Here is a 19,850-nt window from a genome sequence, read left to right on the forward strand (position 1 = left end):
TTTTACCCTTCAAGAAAAGTTGAGTTAGTGTATGATGGCATTAATATAGCTGTATACTCAGCCAGGGAGTCATGTACCCTGGTTTTCCAAGCTGGCCATGGTTAGATGCCCTCGTGTTTTCTGAGGAACAACCAAGCGGCCCCTCCACGAAGGAAGAACGTTTACTTCTCTCCGCCGTCCCTCTGGTTCTTGTTTTTTCCCCTTTGTTCCCCCGTGCAGCGCTGAAGGCCTGGTCTGCCGTATTAGCAAACATGTCGCCATCGGGTTGAGGGAAGTGACGGTGCCTGCATCTTCAGTGCTGGCAAGGCCGTGTCAGGAGAACCATGTCCAGCTTGGGCTTCCTCTTGACGCTGAAACAAGCCCGCTGGCAGGGTTCATCACAATGCTGTGAGGAACAGAGCATGTGCTTGAAGGAACATTTGGGGCAGCGGGCTGATTCATTCCAGAGAAAAGGAGCATGAGGAGAAGGGGGGACCTTCCTGCTGTCTTTGACTGTGTGGTGGGATGGGGAAGATGGAGGAGTACTTCTTGCAGCTGCATAGCGCTTCCACATGTGCCACTGTGAAAAATCAATAAAGGAAATCCAATTTTTCCCTCTGAGGGTGGTGAGCCCCTGGGGCAGGTTGCCCCAAGAAGCTGTGGCTGCCCCATCCCTGGAGGTGTTCAAGGCCAGGTTGGACGGGGCTTGGAGCAACCTGGGCTGGTGGGAGGTGTCCCTGCCCACGGCAGGGGAGTGGAGCGAGGTGATCTTTAAGGTCCCTTCCAACATAAACCGTTCTACGATTCTATGAAATCCCGATGATCTACTAGGAAAAAAAAAAAAAAAATTCACTATGAGGGATTTCAGATGTTGGAACAGTTTGTCCAGAAAGGTTGTGGCCTCTCTATCCTGAGAGCAATTCAAAACTCAACATGGCCCTAGGCAACCTGATCTGTGCTGCCTCTGCAGTCGAGCTGGAGGTTGGATAAGATAATCTCTAAGCTCCCTTCCAACCTGAATTATTGATTAGACGGTTGTTAGTGAGGTGAGAGCCCTTGCGGTCCCGTTTAACATGTCTACTGGGTTCTTTTTTTGGAGAAGTAAAGTAAGTCAAACTATTTTTGAGGTAAATAACGTGTGCCTGAGTGCATCTGTGTCTGGGGGACTCATGACTGCTGCTCTCGTTTTACTGAGATTAAGCTCTGAGCAGACAGTTGTCTGTCTCGCCTGTGTCACTGATGCACCTGGTTATTTCATTAACTTTAATAACAAGCAGGAGCATGCAAAAGCAGCAGATGGTTGGATTTCTTCATCCTAGGTCAAACTTCTGGATTTGCGCATACCAAAATGCTTGTAACGCTTTTTGTGTTTGACTTTCAATGTTCACAGCAATTGGAAGAAAAAAGCGAGGATGAAGAGGATAAAGAGTGCTTAAAGCAAGCCATAACTGCCCTGCTGAATCTTCAAAGCAGTATGGAACGGATATGCTCCAAAAGTCTTGCAAAACGACGGCTTAGGTAAACACGTTTCCATTTTTCCTGCTTTCTGCCCTTAATGCTTTGCTATAAATCCAGGGCTCCCAGTTTCCTCTTTTAGTAAACAATGAACAAAATAGCTTGTGACAAGCCTGCTTTTTCAGAGGAAGTGACATCAAAGCCAAGATAATTTGTTATTGTTTTAAACCCACCCTAATTTCTATGTGTCCTTGCATGCTGGTAGTTGAGACATTCTGAGAATTTGCTGGTAAGTAGAAAGTTACGGCATTTGTGGGTTAATTATGCTTAGATAATAAATGTCTGCCTAAAAATATTGTAAAAGTGCATTTGTGTGTGATGAGAAGGGAACGTTCTTGAATTTGAAACTACTTAATCTGAAGAGGTTTTTTTGTGCGATGTCTCGTTAAGATTGCCAGATGCATAGATAACTAGCACTTAGCTACTGTTGTAGCAAGTTCTTGGGTCTGCTGTTTGCTTTAATGCTAATATTTACACAGTTATTTAAACATGTTAAAACTTTGCTTTTGTTCTTAAAACTGTTTCAATACTTTCTTTGCCAAACCAGTTCCGTGCTGCAAAGTGTAATCTTTAGGCTTGGGCATGGATGCATTTAACAGCTTCTTTTCTCCGAGTGGACTTTGTTCAAATTAACGCAGTTTAAAATTGTGTGTCAGCTATGGGAAACGAGTGGTTTGTTAGGCTGAGAAGCGCTAAGCGGTTTGCTTACTTCTGGTTGCCTGTGTTTAGGTAAAACATTTATTGCATAGAAGATAAGTCGAAAATTTATCAGCTGAGGTACTTAAGAGCAACGTTAGTCAGGGCCTGCAGTGCTGCTGATACTAAGTGCTGAAATTGCACTCTCGGTGGAATTCTCATCACTCGGAAGGATGATCTTGTGTTTTTGCTGTTCGTGGTGGTTGTGGTTTTTAAATACACGTATACTAACAGGCTGCCTTTCTCCCATCCGTCGCTGAAGTGAGTCTGCATGCCGATTCTACACTCAGCAGATGAAGGGGAAACAGCTAGCAATTAAGAAAATGAACGAAATCCAGAAAAATATTGATGGTTGGGAGGGTAAGGACATTGGACAATGCTGTAACGAGTTCATCATGGAAGGAACGCTCACACGTGTAGGAGCTAAGCACGAGAGACACATATTTCTCTTTGATGGCTTGATGATTTGCTGCAAGTCAAATCATGGCCAACCAAGACTTCCTGGTGCTAGCAACGCAGAATATCGTCTCAAAGAGAAGTTCTTCATGCGAAAGGTACAAATCAACGATAAAGATGACACTAATGAGTACAGACATGCTTTCGAAATCATCTTAAAAGATGAGAACAGTGTTATTTTTGCTGCTAAATCAGCTGAAGAGAAAAACAACTGGATGGCAGCATTGATATCTTTGCAATACAGAAGCACGCTGGAAAGGATGTTGGATGTAACGATGTTGCAGGAGGAAAAAGAGGAGCAGATGAGATTTCCAAATCCTGAGCTTTATAGATTTGCAGAACCCGACTCGGAAGAGAATATTGTGTTTGAAGAAAACATGCAGCCCAAATCTGGAATCCCCATCATCAAGGCAGGAACTGTTGTCAAGCTCATCGAGAGGCTGACGTACCACATGTATGCAGGTGAGACACTCCATTTCTATAGCCACAACTCCAGGTGGTGACCAGTTTGTGCTTCTCACGCCGTGTTAAATACATGCAGCAAAATACAAAGTGTGTAGGAAGCGAATATGCTTTGCAGTGCACATATGTGTTTTGAGATGGAAATACGCGCCTTGGTAGCTGCAGCAGTTAAAAGTATGAATCCCAGTGGGCTGAAGGTGATGGGGCATGCTTGTGCGTGAGGTTATTCTCCTGCAAGGGATGGGGGGGAGGGGGAGCTGCAGGAATTGAGCTCTAGACAATACTTTTTCCTGTATGCCCCAGGCTACAAGAATCGCCTTCCCTCCGGACTTCCCAAGTTGGGTGGCACGTGAAGCGTCATTGTTGTGGGAGAGGATTATGGGCCCGGTGTTTTCAGTTAGGGGTTGTACTCTGTCAACTATTACCTGTGTCCACGCTGGTGTGTAGTGAAGAGATCAAATACCAGCTTGCCAGAAGCAGTCACTTGCGTAATTTGGCCTCGGAACTTTGCCTTAATCAGAATTTCAGTGGGGATTTGATTTAAGAGCTTTTGACTTCAGGTTTCTGTTTGTGTTGAAGATACATCGAAGGCGTTTACGTGACCATCCGGTCCTGCCTCGGTGCATGGAGTTTTCCCTGATGATTTCCCAGGATTTTCATAAGCTGTGCTGAAAACCATGGGCTTGGGGTTGGGGTTTGGATTTTTTTTGTTATTTTTTGGATCCTACCTGTGTGCCAGTTATTCTAAAACTTCATGCATCTTGGTATTAGTGCTTCTCATGTTCAACTGTAGATTCTTGTAGTTTTTTTCTTTCTTTTCACTCTTTATACTCTGATTATCCTGAATTGTTCTTCCTCAGCTCAGTTCAGGATACCCAGGATTATTTGTTTGGAAGAAGTGTGGAGTAAGCAGAATGTAATTAGTGTAGTTTAGTACTTTTATTTATTTATAAAATGCTTGTAAATGCATCTGTTTACTCCACTGCTTTTATTGCTCTTCTCCACATTTTCTTCAGCTGAGCTTTCCTAATGCTTATTACAAACCCAAACACAGTATCGTGCTAGCAGTTTTCACCAGAGCGGTTTTGTGCCTGTCTTCATTTTGTTGCAACTTTCTAAACGTTCAGCTCTTGGCTTTGAATTTCTGACAGGCATGATTTCTGACATAATTTTATGGTTTTGGAAGTCAAAATAAAAGAATTCAGCTTTTTTTTTTCTTTTTTTTTCCTTTTTCTTGAAAGCTAGCATTGTATCTGGCAGAGAGTTAGCAAAACCGGTACTTCGGTAGTGCCCTTGTGCACATTTGCTTTGCTTTGGCTAAGGCGTGCACCGTTGAGAATTGCCCATTCCGTAGGTGCCGGGGCTTGGGTGCCATAGCCTTGGCGTTGCTCCGGGTGCTACCAGTGCTCCCCACGTGTCGCCTCAGTCCGGAGAGCTGCAAACTATGTCCTTCAGTTCCAGAAAACAGAAAAAGGCCTATTTTTAAGGAACATGTAGCTTGTTGAAATATGTCTCTTGTCTTGGTTGGGTTTTTTTTAGAATCTCCATGTCTTTTGGGCCTTTCTAGCGCGTAGGACATCAAGGAGGAATCCAGATTGATTGATTAGATCCACCTTCATCCACAGTCATTTAAATCCCTCTTTGTAACAGCCCCTATTTAATAAAGCTTTAAGCAGATTGCTTGAAGCCTAAAACCGTAGGTATCTGTGACATTGATCAAACTATTGTATGACAAAACTGAGAACGTGGGTACTACGAGGTGGGCTGAAAGACTTTGACCAAAAGAATAAAAAAGGTTGTCTTGTGGTGTATTTAGCCTGTCTGCGTAGCCTTAAAGATCTTAGTGCAACATACATGGACCTGGTGCTGAATCACTAGGTTGCACGTCATTTCTCGACATCCTTATCTTTCCTTCTATACCTTCTGTTTTATAATTGGTTTTCTACGAGGGGAAAGCGTTGTCGTTCTAACCGTTCTGTGCTGTCTTTTCCAGGGGAACAAAGAAGTAGAGATATGGTGACTCAGCCAAAAACACTCTGTTGTACAGGAAACAAGGTCCATTGACTATGTAAATCATTCAGTGGTTTGTTGCGTTTTATGAGATGCAGTGAGTAGGGCAACAGCTTTCCATAGTAACCCTTTAGCTCTTCTTTCGTACAGGGATCGGCTGAGTTCCGAGGCTTCTGTTTTGCCTGGAGACCTGGGAAGATGAGTACTCCGGTGCCAAACAGCTACAGCCTGTAGAAATGCTTTTCTCGCCCCATGTAGGATTGCGCACGCGTGATTGGATCTTAAAAGAATGTCTTGACTTTATATTCATATGCCAGAATAGCAAGCCCTTACTTTTCTGAGGCGACTTCTCTCAAATACGGTGTGACTGACTGTGGCAGCCCTTGACCCGACAGTCAAAAGACAGTATTTACCGTAGCGGTGACCCTTCTCCAGGTTTTCATCCTTGTAGGTCACGTACTGTAAGGAGTAGGTACAGCGATAATTGCAGAGGGGGTACCAGTTTGTTGCAAGCAGTTTAATTAGCTGCGTATTGAGGAGTTTATGGGCTGCGTTCAGACAGTAGTCAGATCAGGTCTCAACTTTTTTGTCGCCTGTGAAGATCCACACAGTCCATCTCATTTGTAGATAGGGATATTGGACCTTTTCTTTTTCTCCCCTCACCTCCCTGCCAATGCACAAACCATCTTATCAGCTGAAATATTTCTCTGTTTGGCTGTGGAACAGCAGTGCAGGAGGTGTCCGGGACATGCAGACAGCCCTGATGGCCACCGGGCCACAAGGTGCGGCAGACTGGCCAAACCAGCCTGCAGCGGAGCAGCAAAACAGGGAGATATCTCCTCTACAAAAGCAGCTTTCCATATATTTTTACATGAGACAAACTGCCTTTCAGTTACAAATTCAGGTTCTGACCCTGGTGGAGTTTACTTGTTTTCGTGTGTTTCCGCATTCATTATCTCCTCCTTTGCTTGGTTCTTACTGAAGAGCAGCTGGGTTAGGTGGCACCAAGATTTGAAAGTTGTGGCAATTTTTTTTTTTATCTATGGGGCAGTGCTCTTCTATTTTTAAAGCTTTGATATGTTAAGAGCGCTTGTGCGTCATCGTAGTGTCCGTTTCCTTTCTTAAAGAATTCAAGAGTGATTATTTATAAATCCTTGTAGAACAAGTTATTGTTCTTTTTTAGCTTTCAAATTGGCTGTATTGAAGAGAGAATTATCACATGAGCAGACATCCTGACTAACTAGTGTTGTCTGTATTTTTTTTAACGCTTGCTCGTATATTGTACACCATTTTGAGTTCCAGATTTTGCTAGTGAGATAACAAGGTTAGGTTGGATTTTCTGATCTGCTTCATTTGAAATACAATACATATTTTGGATTTAAACACTGACCCTACCTGGAAATAACAGTATCTCTGAGTCGGAGCTTGCAGTGATCTGAAAATGTCAATTGCTGTGGAGGTTTTCTTTTTCACATAGACAAACCTTGTTAGGGTGAATGGTGTGTACAGAATGCAGGCTGTGAAAACATGAGTTACTGTGATTACTTTTGTACTTGTTTTTTGGGGCAACAAAAATTGTGCGTTTTAATGATGAGGGACACGGATGACATCCTTCGTGCAAAAGGATTTGGGGTTTTGCCTTTGAAAAGGATTTTAGACTGTACGGTTTCAAGGAGAGGTGGGAGAGGCATTGCGATAAAAAAAGTGGAGCGATGGAGGACATAGAGTTGGTAAAGCAGAGCAGCCAATTGCGTAAAAAATGGGAATGAGCGTGCAAGGGAATGCCGTGATACATAATGCACAGCTAATCTGTGCAGCACGTTGCGGATAATTGTTGCCCAAATGAAGAGCCAAGGAGGATGTAAGAAAGGTAGAATGTTCATTCGAATGGACAAGATGCTGGTAAATAGTTTTTTTTTTAAAAAAAAAAGCTCCTAAAAACCCATTTTCCAGGAAACAAGCCTAGTGGCTTAATAGAGTGTTAGGTCAAATAATGCGGGGTTTTGGTTTTTTTTTTTCTTCATTGCAGCTTATAGGAACTCCTGCTTTAAGTCCTGTGTTGCTCCTCTTTAGCCACTCTGTGTTAGAAAAATTCCCGGTTGGGGTTTGGTTTTAAAATCTGTATACAGATTTAATATGCAAAGCTGTTGCAACCCACTCATTAATTTTGTTCAGTGATAACGATGTTAACCTTGTCTGCAGTCAGCTCGGCGCAGTGCCAGCGTGCTGTCACCGCATTTCCTCGTACTTGAAAACAAATGGGTTTGCTTTTGTAATTAAGGGAGACGCTTTGCTTTTTGGTTCTGAATACATGCTTTTTTTTAAAAATTTATTTGAATATTTTAAATTAACTGATACGTAATTAGTCAGTTTAAAGGAAATCTGTTGATTTTCTTGAAGTGAAATAAATATAACCTCAAAGTATAGCTGTCAGTTGAAAAAAAAACCCAAACCAGTAGTGGTTAAGTCAGGCTAGATTATCAGTTGTACCAGTTCAGGGGAAACATTCCCCCCTTGAAGAGGCCATTTCTATCCAATGCAAAGTTACTTGCTGTGTCTTTTGAGTTACCTTGTCCTGATCATTGTCAAAACCAAAGTTGTTTACTAGAGGGTTCATAAATAAAATCCTCTATTTATTATTTTCAAAGTCGTTTGAAAGGCATCCAGTCTTTTAATAATTGAAGAAAAAGTAATTGTTTTGAATTTTCCACAGAACAATAAAAATTGCTTTTAAATTCTTTGTATTGCTATTTTAAGAGGTTGATTGTTATCAAAAGCAATTTGAGCTTACATCATCTTCTCTGTAATTGATAGCCCGGCATCCTTCATTTTAAAGGATACGTAAAGTTTTTTTAAAGTATAAAAAAATTGATGTTATCGCTGACGTGAGCATAAAATTATTCTTTGTCTTAGATCCCAACTTTGTTCGGACTTTTCTCACAACATATAGATCCTTCTGTAAACCTCAAGAGTTGCTGAGTCTCCTAATAGAAAGGTATGCTACTGTTAAAAGTACTGTTCACACAAAGTGCAAATTTATTATTTTACTTGGAGCAGAGTTTGTAAGATTCTTGTTTTCCAGTTCGTTTTGATTCAATCCAAACACTGTTTAAAAAATTGTCCAATTCAAGGATTGCAAGTGAAACATGGAAGTTCTATCCGGAAGCTTTAGGATTGTTCAGGTAGCTCCAGTAATTTCCAGCATCCCATGGCTTTGTCTTTGAAATCTGTGTTATTATTGAACTTAGCAAATCTTCTTATGTGCTTACCAAGAGGTAAGATTCTGACATGTGGAAATACTCTGAATTTCGAGCTCTCTTTAATCAACGTTTTATTTGCGTGCGCTGTGAGCAAGACGAGTATAATTGCGCTTATACCCATTTCTGTGCTAGATTTGAAATTCCGGAGCCTGAGCCAACGGAAGCTGATCGTATTGCTATGGAGAACGGAGACCAGCCTCTTAGTGCAGAATTAAAAAGATTTAGGAAAGAGTACATTCAGCCTGTGCAGCTACGGTGAGTACTGCATCGAGGTGAGCCGAACTGACTTCCTGGAAGCCTTTTGAAGTCCCGTCTTTTGGATGCGATGGCTCTTTGTGACACCAGCAGCCTTTCTCGTAGATGTTTGGGTCGAGAGTGGCCATGGGCAGTCGGCCGTTTTGTCCTTGCTACTTGAAAAACCCGGTGGGAATTTGAATTCATGGCATGAAAAGCCTTGGGGAAGGGATTGTGCTGAGGTTTAGACTCTTTAGTGTGCAAATTAGTTTCTTGCACTCACTGTTGTGTTGGTTTTTTTCAATCCATGTTTCTGCAAGGCTATACAGCGTAAGTGTGCCACAAAGATGTAGGCAGAGAACATTTTAGATAATGTTCTTTTTATGAACAATAGCATTACTCTGACCTCTTTAGATTTAAAATGGAAAAATGCTTATGGCTGGTTGCTGGTGGAAGGCCAACCGTAGAGTAATTGCATCTGGTCTGCTGATTCTGATACTCCTGTGCTCCTTCACTCCTGTGAAGATAGGCTGTATTGTAGAGTGTTTACTTACCCTTTACTTTTGCAGAGTATTAAATGTGTGTCGACACTGGGTAGAACACCACTTCTATGACTTTGAAAGAGATGCTGATCTTCTGCAACGTTTGGAGGAATTCATTGGAACAGTAAGAGGTACTTATGGTTTCTTAAGTTGTTATCGCAAAGCATCCCTTTTCAAAGGTATGGAATGGGATCACTTTTCCTTTCACTGAGCAGATTAAGAAAACCAGGAGTGACTGCTTATTAAATACTTCACCAAGAATATAAAATAAACCTTAATTTAAAAGCAAAACCGCACTAAGAAAAACTTATTCAAAGTCTGCCCTCTGTTCAGAAGAATGAATGTTATTTACATCCTGATAACTTTGTTATAAAGGCACTGAAATAACTCAAAATAATAACTGAGTAATGATCAGGACAGAATAATTGTTTTGATTGTCCTCTTAAACTCTGTGCAGGGGTAATTTTTTGTAAAAGTTGGATGGTGGAAACCACTATTTCTTTGAAGCAAGGGTTTTCCAGCTATTTCACAGTGCGTATTGGAAGTATTCAATGGTTAATTAGCAATTAAAAAGAGGGGGAGAATGAGCCAGCTAGTTTAATGTGAATTATTAGTAAATTTTCATCTCATGTGTGAAATTCTTATGGCGTAGAGCTAAACAGGCATTTGGCTTTTGGGTTTTATTCTGAGCTTTGACACTAAATGCAGTAGAGGGAAAAGCTTCTCCCTGTTTGTTATTTTGCCCTTCTGCGTTATCCGAGGTGAGCACATACTCTTGCTCGAAGATTAAAGTTCAGGGTGTTTACAGAAGTGCATTGTGGGCAAAAGAAGGTTAGTTCCCATAAACTCATTGTAAAGCCAGAAAAGAAAGGAAAACACCTGAGCTGGAGCAGGAGCCTCATGCGGGTGTTCCGAATTGTGTGTGGGCAAACCTGGCACGCTCAGCGCTGCCTGCTGAGGAATTCTTCTCTGTGTGTTTGAGTGCTTTGAGACTTGTGTGAGAACACTACTTACGCGCTTCCAAAGAATATATGGTTGCTTTAATTTAGTACGATTCGGGTTCAAGTCCAAAGATTTTTAAATTGTACTGATCTCTTGGAAAAACAGTATTAACTAAAGAGTCATTTTCTCTCTGCGTGCCAGGCAAAGCGATGAAGAAATGGGTTGAATCAATCACAAAGATAATCAACCGGAAAAAGCAGGCGCAAGCCATTGGGCCGAGTCACAACATTACTTTTGAGAGCCCACCTCCTGCGATTGAATGGCACATAAGCAAACCGGGACACACAGAGACTTTTGACTTGCTCACTTTGCATCCAATAGAAATTGCTCGGCAGCTCACTTTACTTGAGTCAGATTTTTACAGGTAACTTTCCTCCATTGAAAAACACATGACACAAACCAAAATATTCTCCAGCATGAAATTGTTTCTGCGGGCCCCTGCTGTGAAGCCCCACGGTAGGTCAAGGGACTTTACCGATGCTGTATATTAATTGCTATTTTTTCAGAAAAAAAAAAAATATCCGAAAACCAGTATTTGTCTTATCCTCTCCAAGTTCACGTGCAGTACATGTGACTGGTGCATACTGTTAATTGCATTGTGCTGCAGGTTTCTCTTGATATTTTCTGAGTAGAACGACCTTTGAGAAGTATGAACATAATTAAATCGGTTTTCTTCATATCCTAGTTTGGGAAGCAAATTATGGACTGTGTCAGATCTCACCAGCTGTCTGTGAGAGGTTGTTCAGGCGTTGGAAGCTCACGTTTTATTGTGGTGAATGAGATGTAGACTTCATTCTTCGTTTAGATGAACAGAGGTGGTTAATAATCACATAAATTAAGAAATCTTTACACACTAAAAAAGAAGTGTAGAACTAGCAGCCACTTAGTCGCGTGAGGAGCCTGACATTATATAAGAGCAGCAATACCTTAAGAATTTATTTCCAAATATTAATTGTAAATTCACTGGAAATAAAGAGGTTTGGGGAAAATAATACCTTCCTTCCTGCTTTTGATTACATTTTTTGACATATGCATCTACTTTTCTAGGGCTGTGCAGCCATCTGAACTAGTTGGAAGCGTGTGGACAAAGGAAGATAAAGAAATTAATTCTCCCAACCTTCTCAAAATGATAAGGCATACAACTAACCTCACTTTGTGGTTTGAAAAGTAAGTGGCTCTCCTGAATCTCTACCTACTCCATTTCTGGACGTACACAGTCCGTTGGGAAGTATACTGTGAAAAATTCTATTCCGGGAGAATTCCAGTTTTAAGTCGTGTTTCGATGGTCCAAGTGGTCCCTGCGAGAATTTTACCATAATGGTGTCAGCTTCTTATTCTTAGAATATTTTCAAATGTTTATTCTCTGAACATTTTCAAAAATGTGTCAAGTAATGTGCTAAACTGTTCATATTTGTTTGAGTTACGACTTAATATATGAGTTTGGAAAACTAATCAATGCTTTAATACAAAATCAAATGTTCTTGTGTATTTAGATGCATTGTAGAAACAGAAAACCTAGAGGAAAGAGTAATTGTAGTCAGCCGGATAATTGAGATCCTGCAAGTTTTCCAAGAGCTAAACAACTTTAATGGTGTCCTTGAGATTGTCAGTGCTATGAACTCCGCAGCAGTGTATAGGTTGGATCACACATTTGAGGTACAGTGAAATGTTTTCCGTTCTCTGTGTGGAAGTGTAAGACGGTGCGCCTTAGCTACACTAAACGCCTGTCTTTTCAGTAAGCGTGTCCTTCAAAGGAGGAGCGAGGAAGGTAAATCCCCCAACAAACCAATCAATCGGGGTGTAATAGAGCGGCGGGTTTTTCTTGGTTTCAGAAGCAAGAAATCAATCCTCACTTCAGCAATGCAGAAAAAGCTGGCGAGATCCTGAGGTGGCGGGACACTGTCCTCATGGTCACTGACTTAAATATCAGTGGGAGACCATTACTGTCAGTATTGTTGCTGGGCTACACCTTTACCCTGTCTTTCCAAACGACATCTTCCATCTCTCTCTCTTTAGCAAATTCCAAGTCGCCAGAAGAAGATTTTAGAAGAAGCTTATGAGCTGAGTGAGGATCATTATAAGAAATACTTGGCAAAACTCAGGTCCATTAATCCTCCTTGTGTGCCTTTTTTTGGTAAGTACGTTTTGTTTGAATGAGCTGTATCACGCATAAACATTTGGAAAGTGTTCAGCTACGGCACGAAACAGAGTACGAACAATAGTGAGAAGTCAGTTTTAACAGGACAGTTGGGTTTGAAGTTCAGGTGCCCAGACATTAATTGCATATGTGTGAAAGAAAAATTAAAGTGACGACTAATTGCAGATGTTATTTGAGGTAAAAATAAACATATTTACTCATTTTTACTTTGAATGTGGTTTGAACGGTGTTGTGACCATAAATGCCTTAAAGGGAAGGCGATCACATTAAAAATAATTATTGCCATTGGCTAGTCGCGAAAAAAGGACCCCCTTCCCCATCAAGAATCTCAAGAAATAAAGCTAAGAGTTTTAATTTTTATAGTTTGTTCTAACTAGAGTCTTGTTTCTATTAAAAAGTCTGACTTCTATAAAAACAGTTTGGGAAGGAAGCCTCTTCTTTATCATCCGACGTAACAGTTCTTCTTTCGAGTAGATTGCTTGGAATTGCTGACGTTTAGCAAATTATGAAGTTAAGCACATGGCATTTCTGTTCTTTAGCAAGCTGCTTGGATGTTTGCTGCAGATTAGCTCCAACTCTGGCCGTTGCACTTGTCCAGCATAGGCTTCCGGCGGAAACTGAAAGAAAATAGTGTTGATGGCTTTTTTTGGCCTTTGAGAGATTGGGGAAAGATATACTCCAGAGCTCTGCAAAGAAAGATAAGATCAACTGAGAAACCTGCTGTCCTGCTTCAGAGATGAGTAGAGGTTAGCAGGATCACACCCGTGAATAGCTGCGGTTATTTCTCTCAAGTTATACTTAGAAGAGTCATAACGACAGTTCCAGATATATTATCTGAGGACTTGAGAGCGCTCTTTTCTTTCTAATCTTCCAATGATTTGACGCAACTACGAAGCCAGGAGCAGAGAGTAGCGCAGAGGAATAAAACCTGCAAATAAAATTTTTGGAGCTTAGCTGGGGTCTCTAATGGAGTACAGCTGAATTGAGGCAGAACAGTTGAGGGAAAGCACTTTAGTTCAGTGTACTCCTGTCTTGCGAAATGCTAGCAGCGTTCAGATGTGTGAGCTTCCTAAACAACGGAAAGATGCGTAGACTCTGAGATTTTGCAATTTTGGATTTCTGGAAAAGGTATATTAAAATATTGAAATTGTTGCCCTTACTTGAAAATTAGGTGCGATTCTCTTATTGACCCTAACAGAGAATTTTTCTAAATAATTAAGAGTGCACAAATTAAATTATTTGAGAATTCTTTGTATTCTGGTCTTGTGACTTCCTCCTTGTTTCGTGCTATATGTTGAGAACCTCTTCTGTGTGCTCTTCAGGGATTTACTTAACTAACATCTTGAAAACAGAAGAAGGCAACCCTGAATTTCTAAAGCGACATGGGAAAGAACTTATAAACTTCAGCAAGAGAAGAAAGGTAGCTGAGATAACAGGAGAGATACAGCAGTACCAGAACCAGCCGTATTGTTTGAGAGTAGAATTTGACATCAGGGTAAGTGGCATTATTTCCTTGAGTCCATTCACTTGAGCGACTTCTGTGGTGACTCTTGACAGCTGATAGACCATGAGGACAGGCTGAATTCGCACAGGTTCCATCAGACTGAATCAGAGACAAACAGAAGGCATTGTCGTAAAATATCTCTCTGGTCTCGTTGTAAGAAAGGGCAGAAAGCTCAGTGCTTGCAGGTTGGTGGGTTTGGGTCCCGTCCCCCGCAGCTATTGGGGTGTTGATAGATCTGTTACACTGCCTTTATGGTTCCAGGTTTACCTGGTAGCACTGTGTTTACATCATGTGTTGGTGGTGATGATACTTGCATTTTTCTTTCTCCTGGTGTTTATTCTTCTTGGTCTGGCATGTTCTCTAAGCAGTCCTCTCTCTGTTTGCTTTCCTTTCTTCCTTTTCGTATCTTTTAAGCTATATACTTTCAGAGAGTCATAGGACAGACTATCTTAAGAGGTTCTGCAAGACTTTCTTTCATCATTTGTTCTCCTCAGGGTTTGACAGAACACGTTCTGAGAGCGTTTTCCCTGTGTCAGTGTAAAAATGGACTACATACAGCTTCTTCTGAAGGTGTTTGTGCTAAACTGCTCTGATTTTTGCGCTGCAGAAAGTCTTTCGGGTACTTGCATGGTTGGTTTTCAGGCGAAACATAGCAGTAGCAATGCCCAGCAGAGGGCTGGTAACAAACAGATTTAATAAATTAAAAATCTGTCATTACTTCTGACTCCAGTATTTTCTCTCTTCTCTGGAACAGTTGGGATCATATTTGCAGTAGAATCGAACAAGTTGTTCAACAATTAGTTGACAAGTTTCCTACCTTCTTGTATTTCAGAGGTTTTTTGAAAACCTGAATCCAATGGGAAACAGCATGGAGACCGAATTTACAGATTATCTGTTCAACAAGTCACTAGAGATAGAGCCACGAAATGTCAAGCCTCCACCAAGATTTGTTAGTATTAAAAATATATATATATATATTTATTTTTTTCTTTTTTTTTTTTCCAAAAAATGCTTCCATTTGTCTTTCACAGATAGCAGCAGTCAATTTAGATCTCTAATTTCATAAATACAAAACTACGTTTAGGTGATCTTGTGGCCTTTTGATTTTGTTTTATATTCTCTTTTTTGTCATTTCAGCCCAAAAAGTACAGCTACCCTCTCAAGTCCCCAGGTGTTCGTCCCTCTAATCCGAGGCCGGGTACCATGAGACACCCTACGCCGCTGCAACAGGAGCCAAGGAAAATTAGCTACAGCCGCATCCCAGAGAGCGAGACTGAAACTACAGCGTCCGCACCAAACTCTCCCCGCACACCTTTGACCCCTCCTCCTGCTTCTGCTACTTCAAGTAACACAGATGCCTGCAGTGTGTTTGACTCGGATCCTTCAAGTCCATTTCATGCGAGTAGGTGCTAATAGAATGTGGGTATTAGATTTTGTGGTGTTAAACAGGTTGTTAAACAGTTAAACAGAAGACTCAACTCATGTTGAGTCTTCTAAAGTGACTATAGAAATAGTTGGTTTTGTCCGCTTGCGGCAGCAGAAGCCTTCAGTGTGTTTTATTCCTTTTTTTAATTGCAAAGGGAGAGACTGAACAGAATTAGCTGTGTTCCAAAGAGATTATGACATGTCTTTGCGGAAAATGTCAAAACGGAAGGCAGAGATATATCTCTAGTGCCCATATATGTCCCAAACAAACATTTGTGGGATTTGCTGCCATATATGTATGTGTGGTGCATGTACTTGGTGAGTATCTGTTTGATGGTGAGCAGTGAGAATTAACAGTGAGTGTTTTGTGAGTGCCTTATCCTGCTGTCTGCCATTCCGAATTGATTTCAACACACCTGGATGGTTCTCTCGCAGAACTTAAAATCAGTATTTCCCTGCTTTAAATCTATCAGGACCCGTCCACAACTTTTTTTCTTCCGTCTTCACCAACAGACAAGGAAGCTCATATTTTATGGTGTGCGTTCAGTAATTGGTAGGGGATGTAGCCTCCTTTGGTGTATGAGGGCTTTCAAAGAAAGTACAAGGTTAGTCCTGTGTTCAGCTGGTTGCCACAAGGAGGTGAAATGACTTCCTAAAAGCAGAAGTTGCTTAGCAGAGCAGTGACTTTGCTGAGCGTCCAAGCCAGGTCTCCGGAATACCTCTTCAGAAGATGATGTTTCTTCATTGCTGCGTTGGCCCATTGACTGCAGGTTTGGGATATTGTTTTAGTGCTGTTGCGATACAAGAACAACTTTGTAGTGTGGCTTTGGTCTCAAAGATTACTTAAGAATGTGCACAATTTTTAGTGCTGTTGCGATATAAGAACAACTTTGTAGTGTGGCTCAAAGATTACTTAAGAATGTGCACAAACTGATGACCACAGAGATGATCGCAGCTCAGAAAAGCAGTTTGACTGGAAGCTGCAAGTTAGAGGGTTGTTTCGTTGTCTTTCTTTAACACCGTCTTGATTCGTGCTGCTTTTTATGAGCAATTACTTTATTTTTTATGGCACCTTTATTGGCAGCAATAAAGGAAATATACTGAGCCAAACAAAAGTTCATCATTATCAGGATTCTTTTTTTATGTCTGCTAGGATCTGCTTCTGTGTCATCCATAAACTTCACCAAAAATTCAGATGAAGCTCATGTCCCCCCTCCAGTTCCTCCACGAAGACGACCAGAGTCTGCCCCAGCTGAATCCTCCCCATCAAAAGTAAGTAAGGCGAGAAAAAAGGGCATTTTTTTCTGGGAGCAGAGGGCAGGGTATGATAGAAAAGTAACTCTTAAAGGTAGTACATGTATTTTTGAAGACCCGTATGTGAAAGAGTAAGCAGTCATGTAGTTCAGGCCTTCACATCTCTGCGTCTTTATGTCCCGATCCCAAACGAGTGAAAATTAACAGGGGTCCTAAACTTAGGGTTAGAAATGTCTCTTGTCTACCGAGCCGCAATGCTCCGGCCCTCACATTGCCTGTGAGAACTTGCGGCTTCGGGCAGATGTTTCCATCCGTGATAATGGTCCCCGAGTATCATTTTGGAGGGTATGAGTAAGGGGGTAAAGGACTGAAGAACAGCGTTGATGGAAAGTGATGTACACACCTCAGTCCTCTGATGAGGTTCATTAGAATATTTGACCCTGATGCTGTGGTGCTCGGTGCTTTCATTCCCTTCTTGGCTGCCTGTCCTGCCTCCTGCCTGCTTGAGCCATTGCTACATTTTCCTTTTGCGTTGGGGATCTGATCCAGCCTTCATTGCAGACAGCGTCAAATGTCTCTTGATGGCAGTGGTAGCTGGTTTGTGACTTCAGAGAAGTGGGTGGATTTGAAAATCCCACTCAAAAGTACTTTAGAGCATGTATGTCTTTGAAGAGGGCTCGTATATGGCTCCTCAGCGAGTTGTTGTTTTCAGACTACGGGTGACTGTGCTGTCAGCCAGCAGAGTCTAACACATCACGTTCCTACCACAGTGTAATTGAAAACATCGTCTATGTGGTAGGGTGTTGGAGTGGTGTCGCTGTGGTCTGCAGCTTGGGAACTGTTCACTTCAATCATTCTGACTACTTAATTCCGTCTTCCGAGCGGAATTTATTTTTTTGGCTGTTCAGCATCATTTGCCTCTCCCTTTTCCTCATTTTCTTGGAGAAATATCTGGTGTTATTACCCACCCCAGCAAGCAGACCTGGAACTAGCACAGAAATTGTTGCTTTGGCCATTCTTTGTCCCTCTCTGTGTATCTTCACTCCTTCCATCCTTGGCTGTTAACTCATGTATTGATCCACCCCCGCTCTCCCCCTGCACACCCAGTCTCTGTCTTTTCTGTCTGCATCGCTCTGAGAAACATGTTTTTCCGGCACCGCCACTGCCTTTTGCTTCCTCACTCCCCATCTTCATGCTGCCCCTGCTTGCGGTGCCTCCTTTTTACCTGTGTAAGTGCAATCTGCAGGGCAGGAGCTCTGCTTCCATTTCACAGCAGGGTCCTGTTCTTTGCTACCCCTCTAAAATGTTATTGAATGAAATGTTTGTGTACCTCAGATTACTTCTGCGCACTTGGACAGCCCACCAGCAATCCCTCCTAGGCAACCAACCTCTAAAGTGTATTCGCCAAGGTACTCGGTGCCTGACCGGACCTGCATCTCTGACCCCCCTGAAAGCCCTCCTGTGTTACCACCACGAGAACCTGTGCGAACTCCAGATGTTTTCTCTAGCTCACCACTACACCTCCAACCTCCACCACTGGGGAGAAAAAGCGAACTTGGTAACACCTTTTTCCCAAACAGCCCGTCTCCATTTACTCCCCCTCCCCCTCAGACACCTTCTCCACATGTAGCACGGAGGCATCTTCCATCACCACCTTTGATACCGCAAGATGTGGACCTCCACTCTGTTGCTGGACCACCTGTTCCTCCACGACAAAGCACTTCTCAACATATCCCAAAGCTTCCGCCAAAAACTTACAAAAGGGAGCACACACACCCATCGATGCATCGAGACGGACCACCGTTGCTGGAGAATGCCCATTCCTCCTGAACTATCCCTTGCGCTGGGAGTCGCATTTTCCTGGTGCTACGTCTGTTGCTGGCAATGGATGCATGGAAACTGGTGGTGCCAAGGGGTTGGGATGTGTATGCCAAACACTAAAAACTCTCCGATAGATTGGAAATGCAGTGTACAGAAACGGAATTGCAAAAACAGACATTCTAGTGGAAAAACTGGTTAACTTGCTATTCTTGTTTTAGTATGCAGGATATGGTTCTAAAGTAATTGGACAACTGATTGTACCCGAAAACAGACTTGAGGGACTTCTTTGGCCGATGAGCAGAGACTGTGTTTGTGTAATGATCAATAATGTCCAGTACAGGAGGGAAAACAGTCTTGTATCCATCAGTTCCACACAATGGCACAGTTTTTGGAATGAAAACATTATGCACTTTTTTAAAATCTCGAACAGGGAACTTTATATCCTTCTTAATTTTCCTTTGCTTTACTCCCTGCTTTAAAATACCTTCCTAAAATTAGGAGAAGGACTGTGAGGAAGATCTGTGGTACCTAACCAAGCTAAGAATTAAGGCAAAGCACTGTATTGCGGTCCTGTTTACAAGTTGTTACAATGAGTAGTAGGGGGTACCTAGGCTTCACCAAAGAGGTACTTTATTATTATTTTCTGAAATATTATGGTGCCAGTTCAAAAATAAATTTTTGCCAGGAAGCATAATGTCTAATTATTGCTTTCTTTAGATAGAGCAGATGGAAGTCTTACATCATTAAGATGACAGAGATTTTTTTTTTTATTTTTTTTTTTAAAGCAGCACTATCATCGGAAGTAAATATACTACTACATTTAGAAGACTGTTAATCTCTGCTAGGTTATGTCACATTCTTCTTAAGGTTTACTGATAATCCATTTCATGGCTCGTAGCTATTCTTTTTCAGTCAAGCCATGAAAACAGTCACTTGTGAAAAGGAGCACTCACCGGTCAACTTCCATAGCTATCGTCATGTTTTACTAACAATAGATTAATCAGCATACATAGAATTGCCTTGCAGTTGCATCAATCATGTGTATATAGTGAACGTTGCATAAATATACTTGCAGATTGTTTTTAATTTAATTGAAATAAAGATACAGATATGTTTGGCTGACATACGTTAAATTATTACGCAGACAAATATACAACTCAGTGTTTCCGTTAAGCACCGAAGGGGATAAAAGCACATGTTGTGGTACATATTTTTGCTAGTTCAGTGTATGTGTTTTAGTAATAAGAGTCTAAAGACTTCAGTCAAAAGAGGCTAAAGTCGGTTTTGGCATGCGTTACAAAGTAATAATTTAGTAATATTGGAGAAGCTGGGTTACTCCCAAGGTGCATTATTATACGTTACAAAATTTCTCACACCTGCTGTATGACACTTGTTAGAAAAATTCAAACTTATATTAACCTTTGCGGTAGCTTTCTGTGTCCGAAGTACACGTGACAGAACATGTACTGGTATAAGTATCATGACATGGATTATCCATAAACCTGTGTACTGCTCTTCAGCTCTAGATGATA

General features: G+C 41.6%; 1 protein-coding gene across 1 annotated transcript in view; it reads left to right on the forward strand.

Moving 5' to 3' along the window:
- SOS1 (son of sevenless homolog 1 (Drosophila)) overlaps window positions 1-18,808 on the forward strand; it is a 43,701-nt gene extending 24,893 nt beyond the window's left edge. The window contains exons 9-22 of the mRNA XM_009892517.1: window positions 1,370-1,497; window positions 2,453-3,108; window positions 8,032-8,113; window positions 8,511-8,633; window positions 9,182-9,285; window positions 10,298-10,520; window positions 11,204-11,323; window positions 11,650-11,812; window positions 12,173-12,290; window positions 13,637-13,809; window positions 14,651-14,767; window positions 14,956-15,220; window positions 16,397-16,515; window positions 17,833-18,808. Coding sequence (XP_009890819.1) covers window positions 1,370-1,497; window positions 2,453-3,108; window positions 8,032-8,113; window positions 8,511-8,633; window positions 9,182-9,285; window positions 10,298-10,520; window positions 11,204-11,323; window positions 11,650-11,812; window positions 12,173-12,290; window positions 13,637-13,809; window positions 14,651-14,767; window positions 14,956-15,220; window positions 16,397-16,515; window positions 17,833-18,327 — 2,886 coding nt within the window. The 3' untranslated portion in view covers window positions 18,328-18,808. The remainder of the gene's footprint in view (window positions 1-1,369; window positions 1,498-2,452; window positions 3,109-8,031; window positions 8,114-8,510; window positions 8,634-9,181; window positions 9,286-10,297; window positions 10,521-11,203; window positions 11,324-11,649; window positions 11,813-12,172; window positions 12,291-13,636; window positions 13,810-14,650; window positions 14,768-14,955; window positions 15,221-16,396; window positions 16,516-17,832) is intronic.
- The last annotated feature ends 1,042 nt before the right edge of the window (window positions 18,809-19,850 follow it).

This window comes from Charadrius vociferus, unplaced genomic scaffold (assembly GCF_000708025.1).
Source record: "Charadrius vociferus isolate BGI_N301 unplaced genomic scaffold, ASM70802v2 scaffold139, whole genome shotgun sequence".
NCBI classification, from domain to species: domain Eukaryota; kingdom Metazoa; phylum Chordata; class Aves; order Charadriiformes; family Charadriidae; genus Charadrius; species Charadrius vociferus.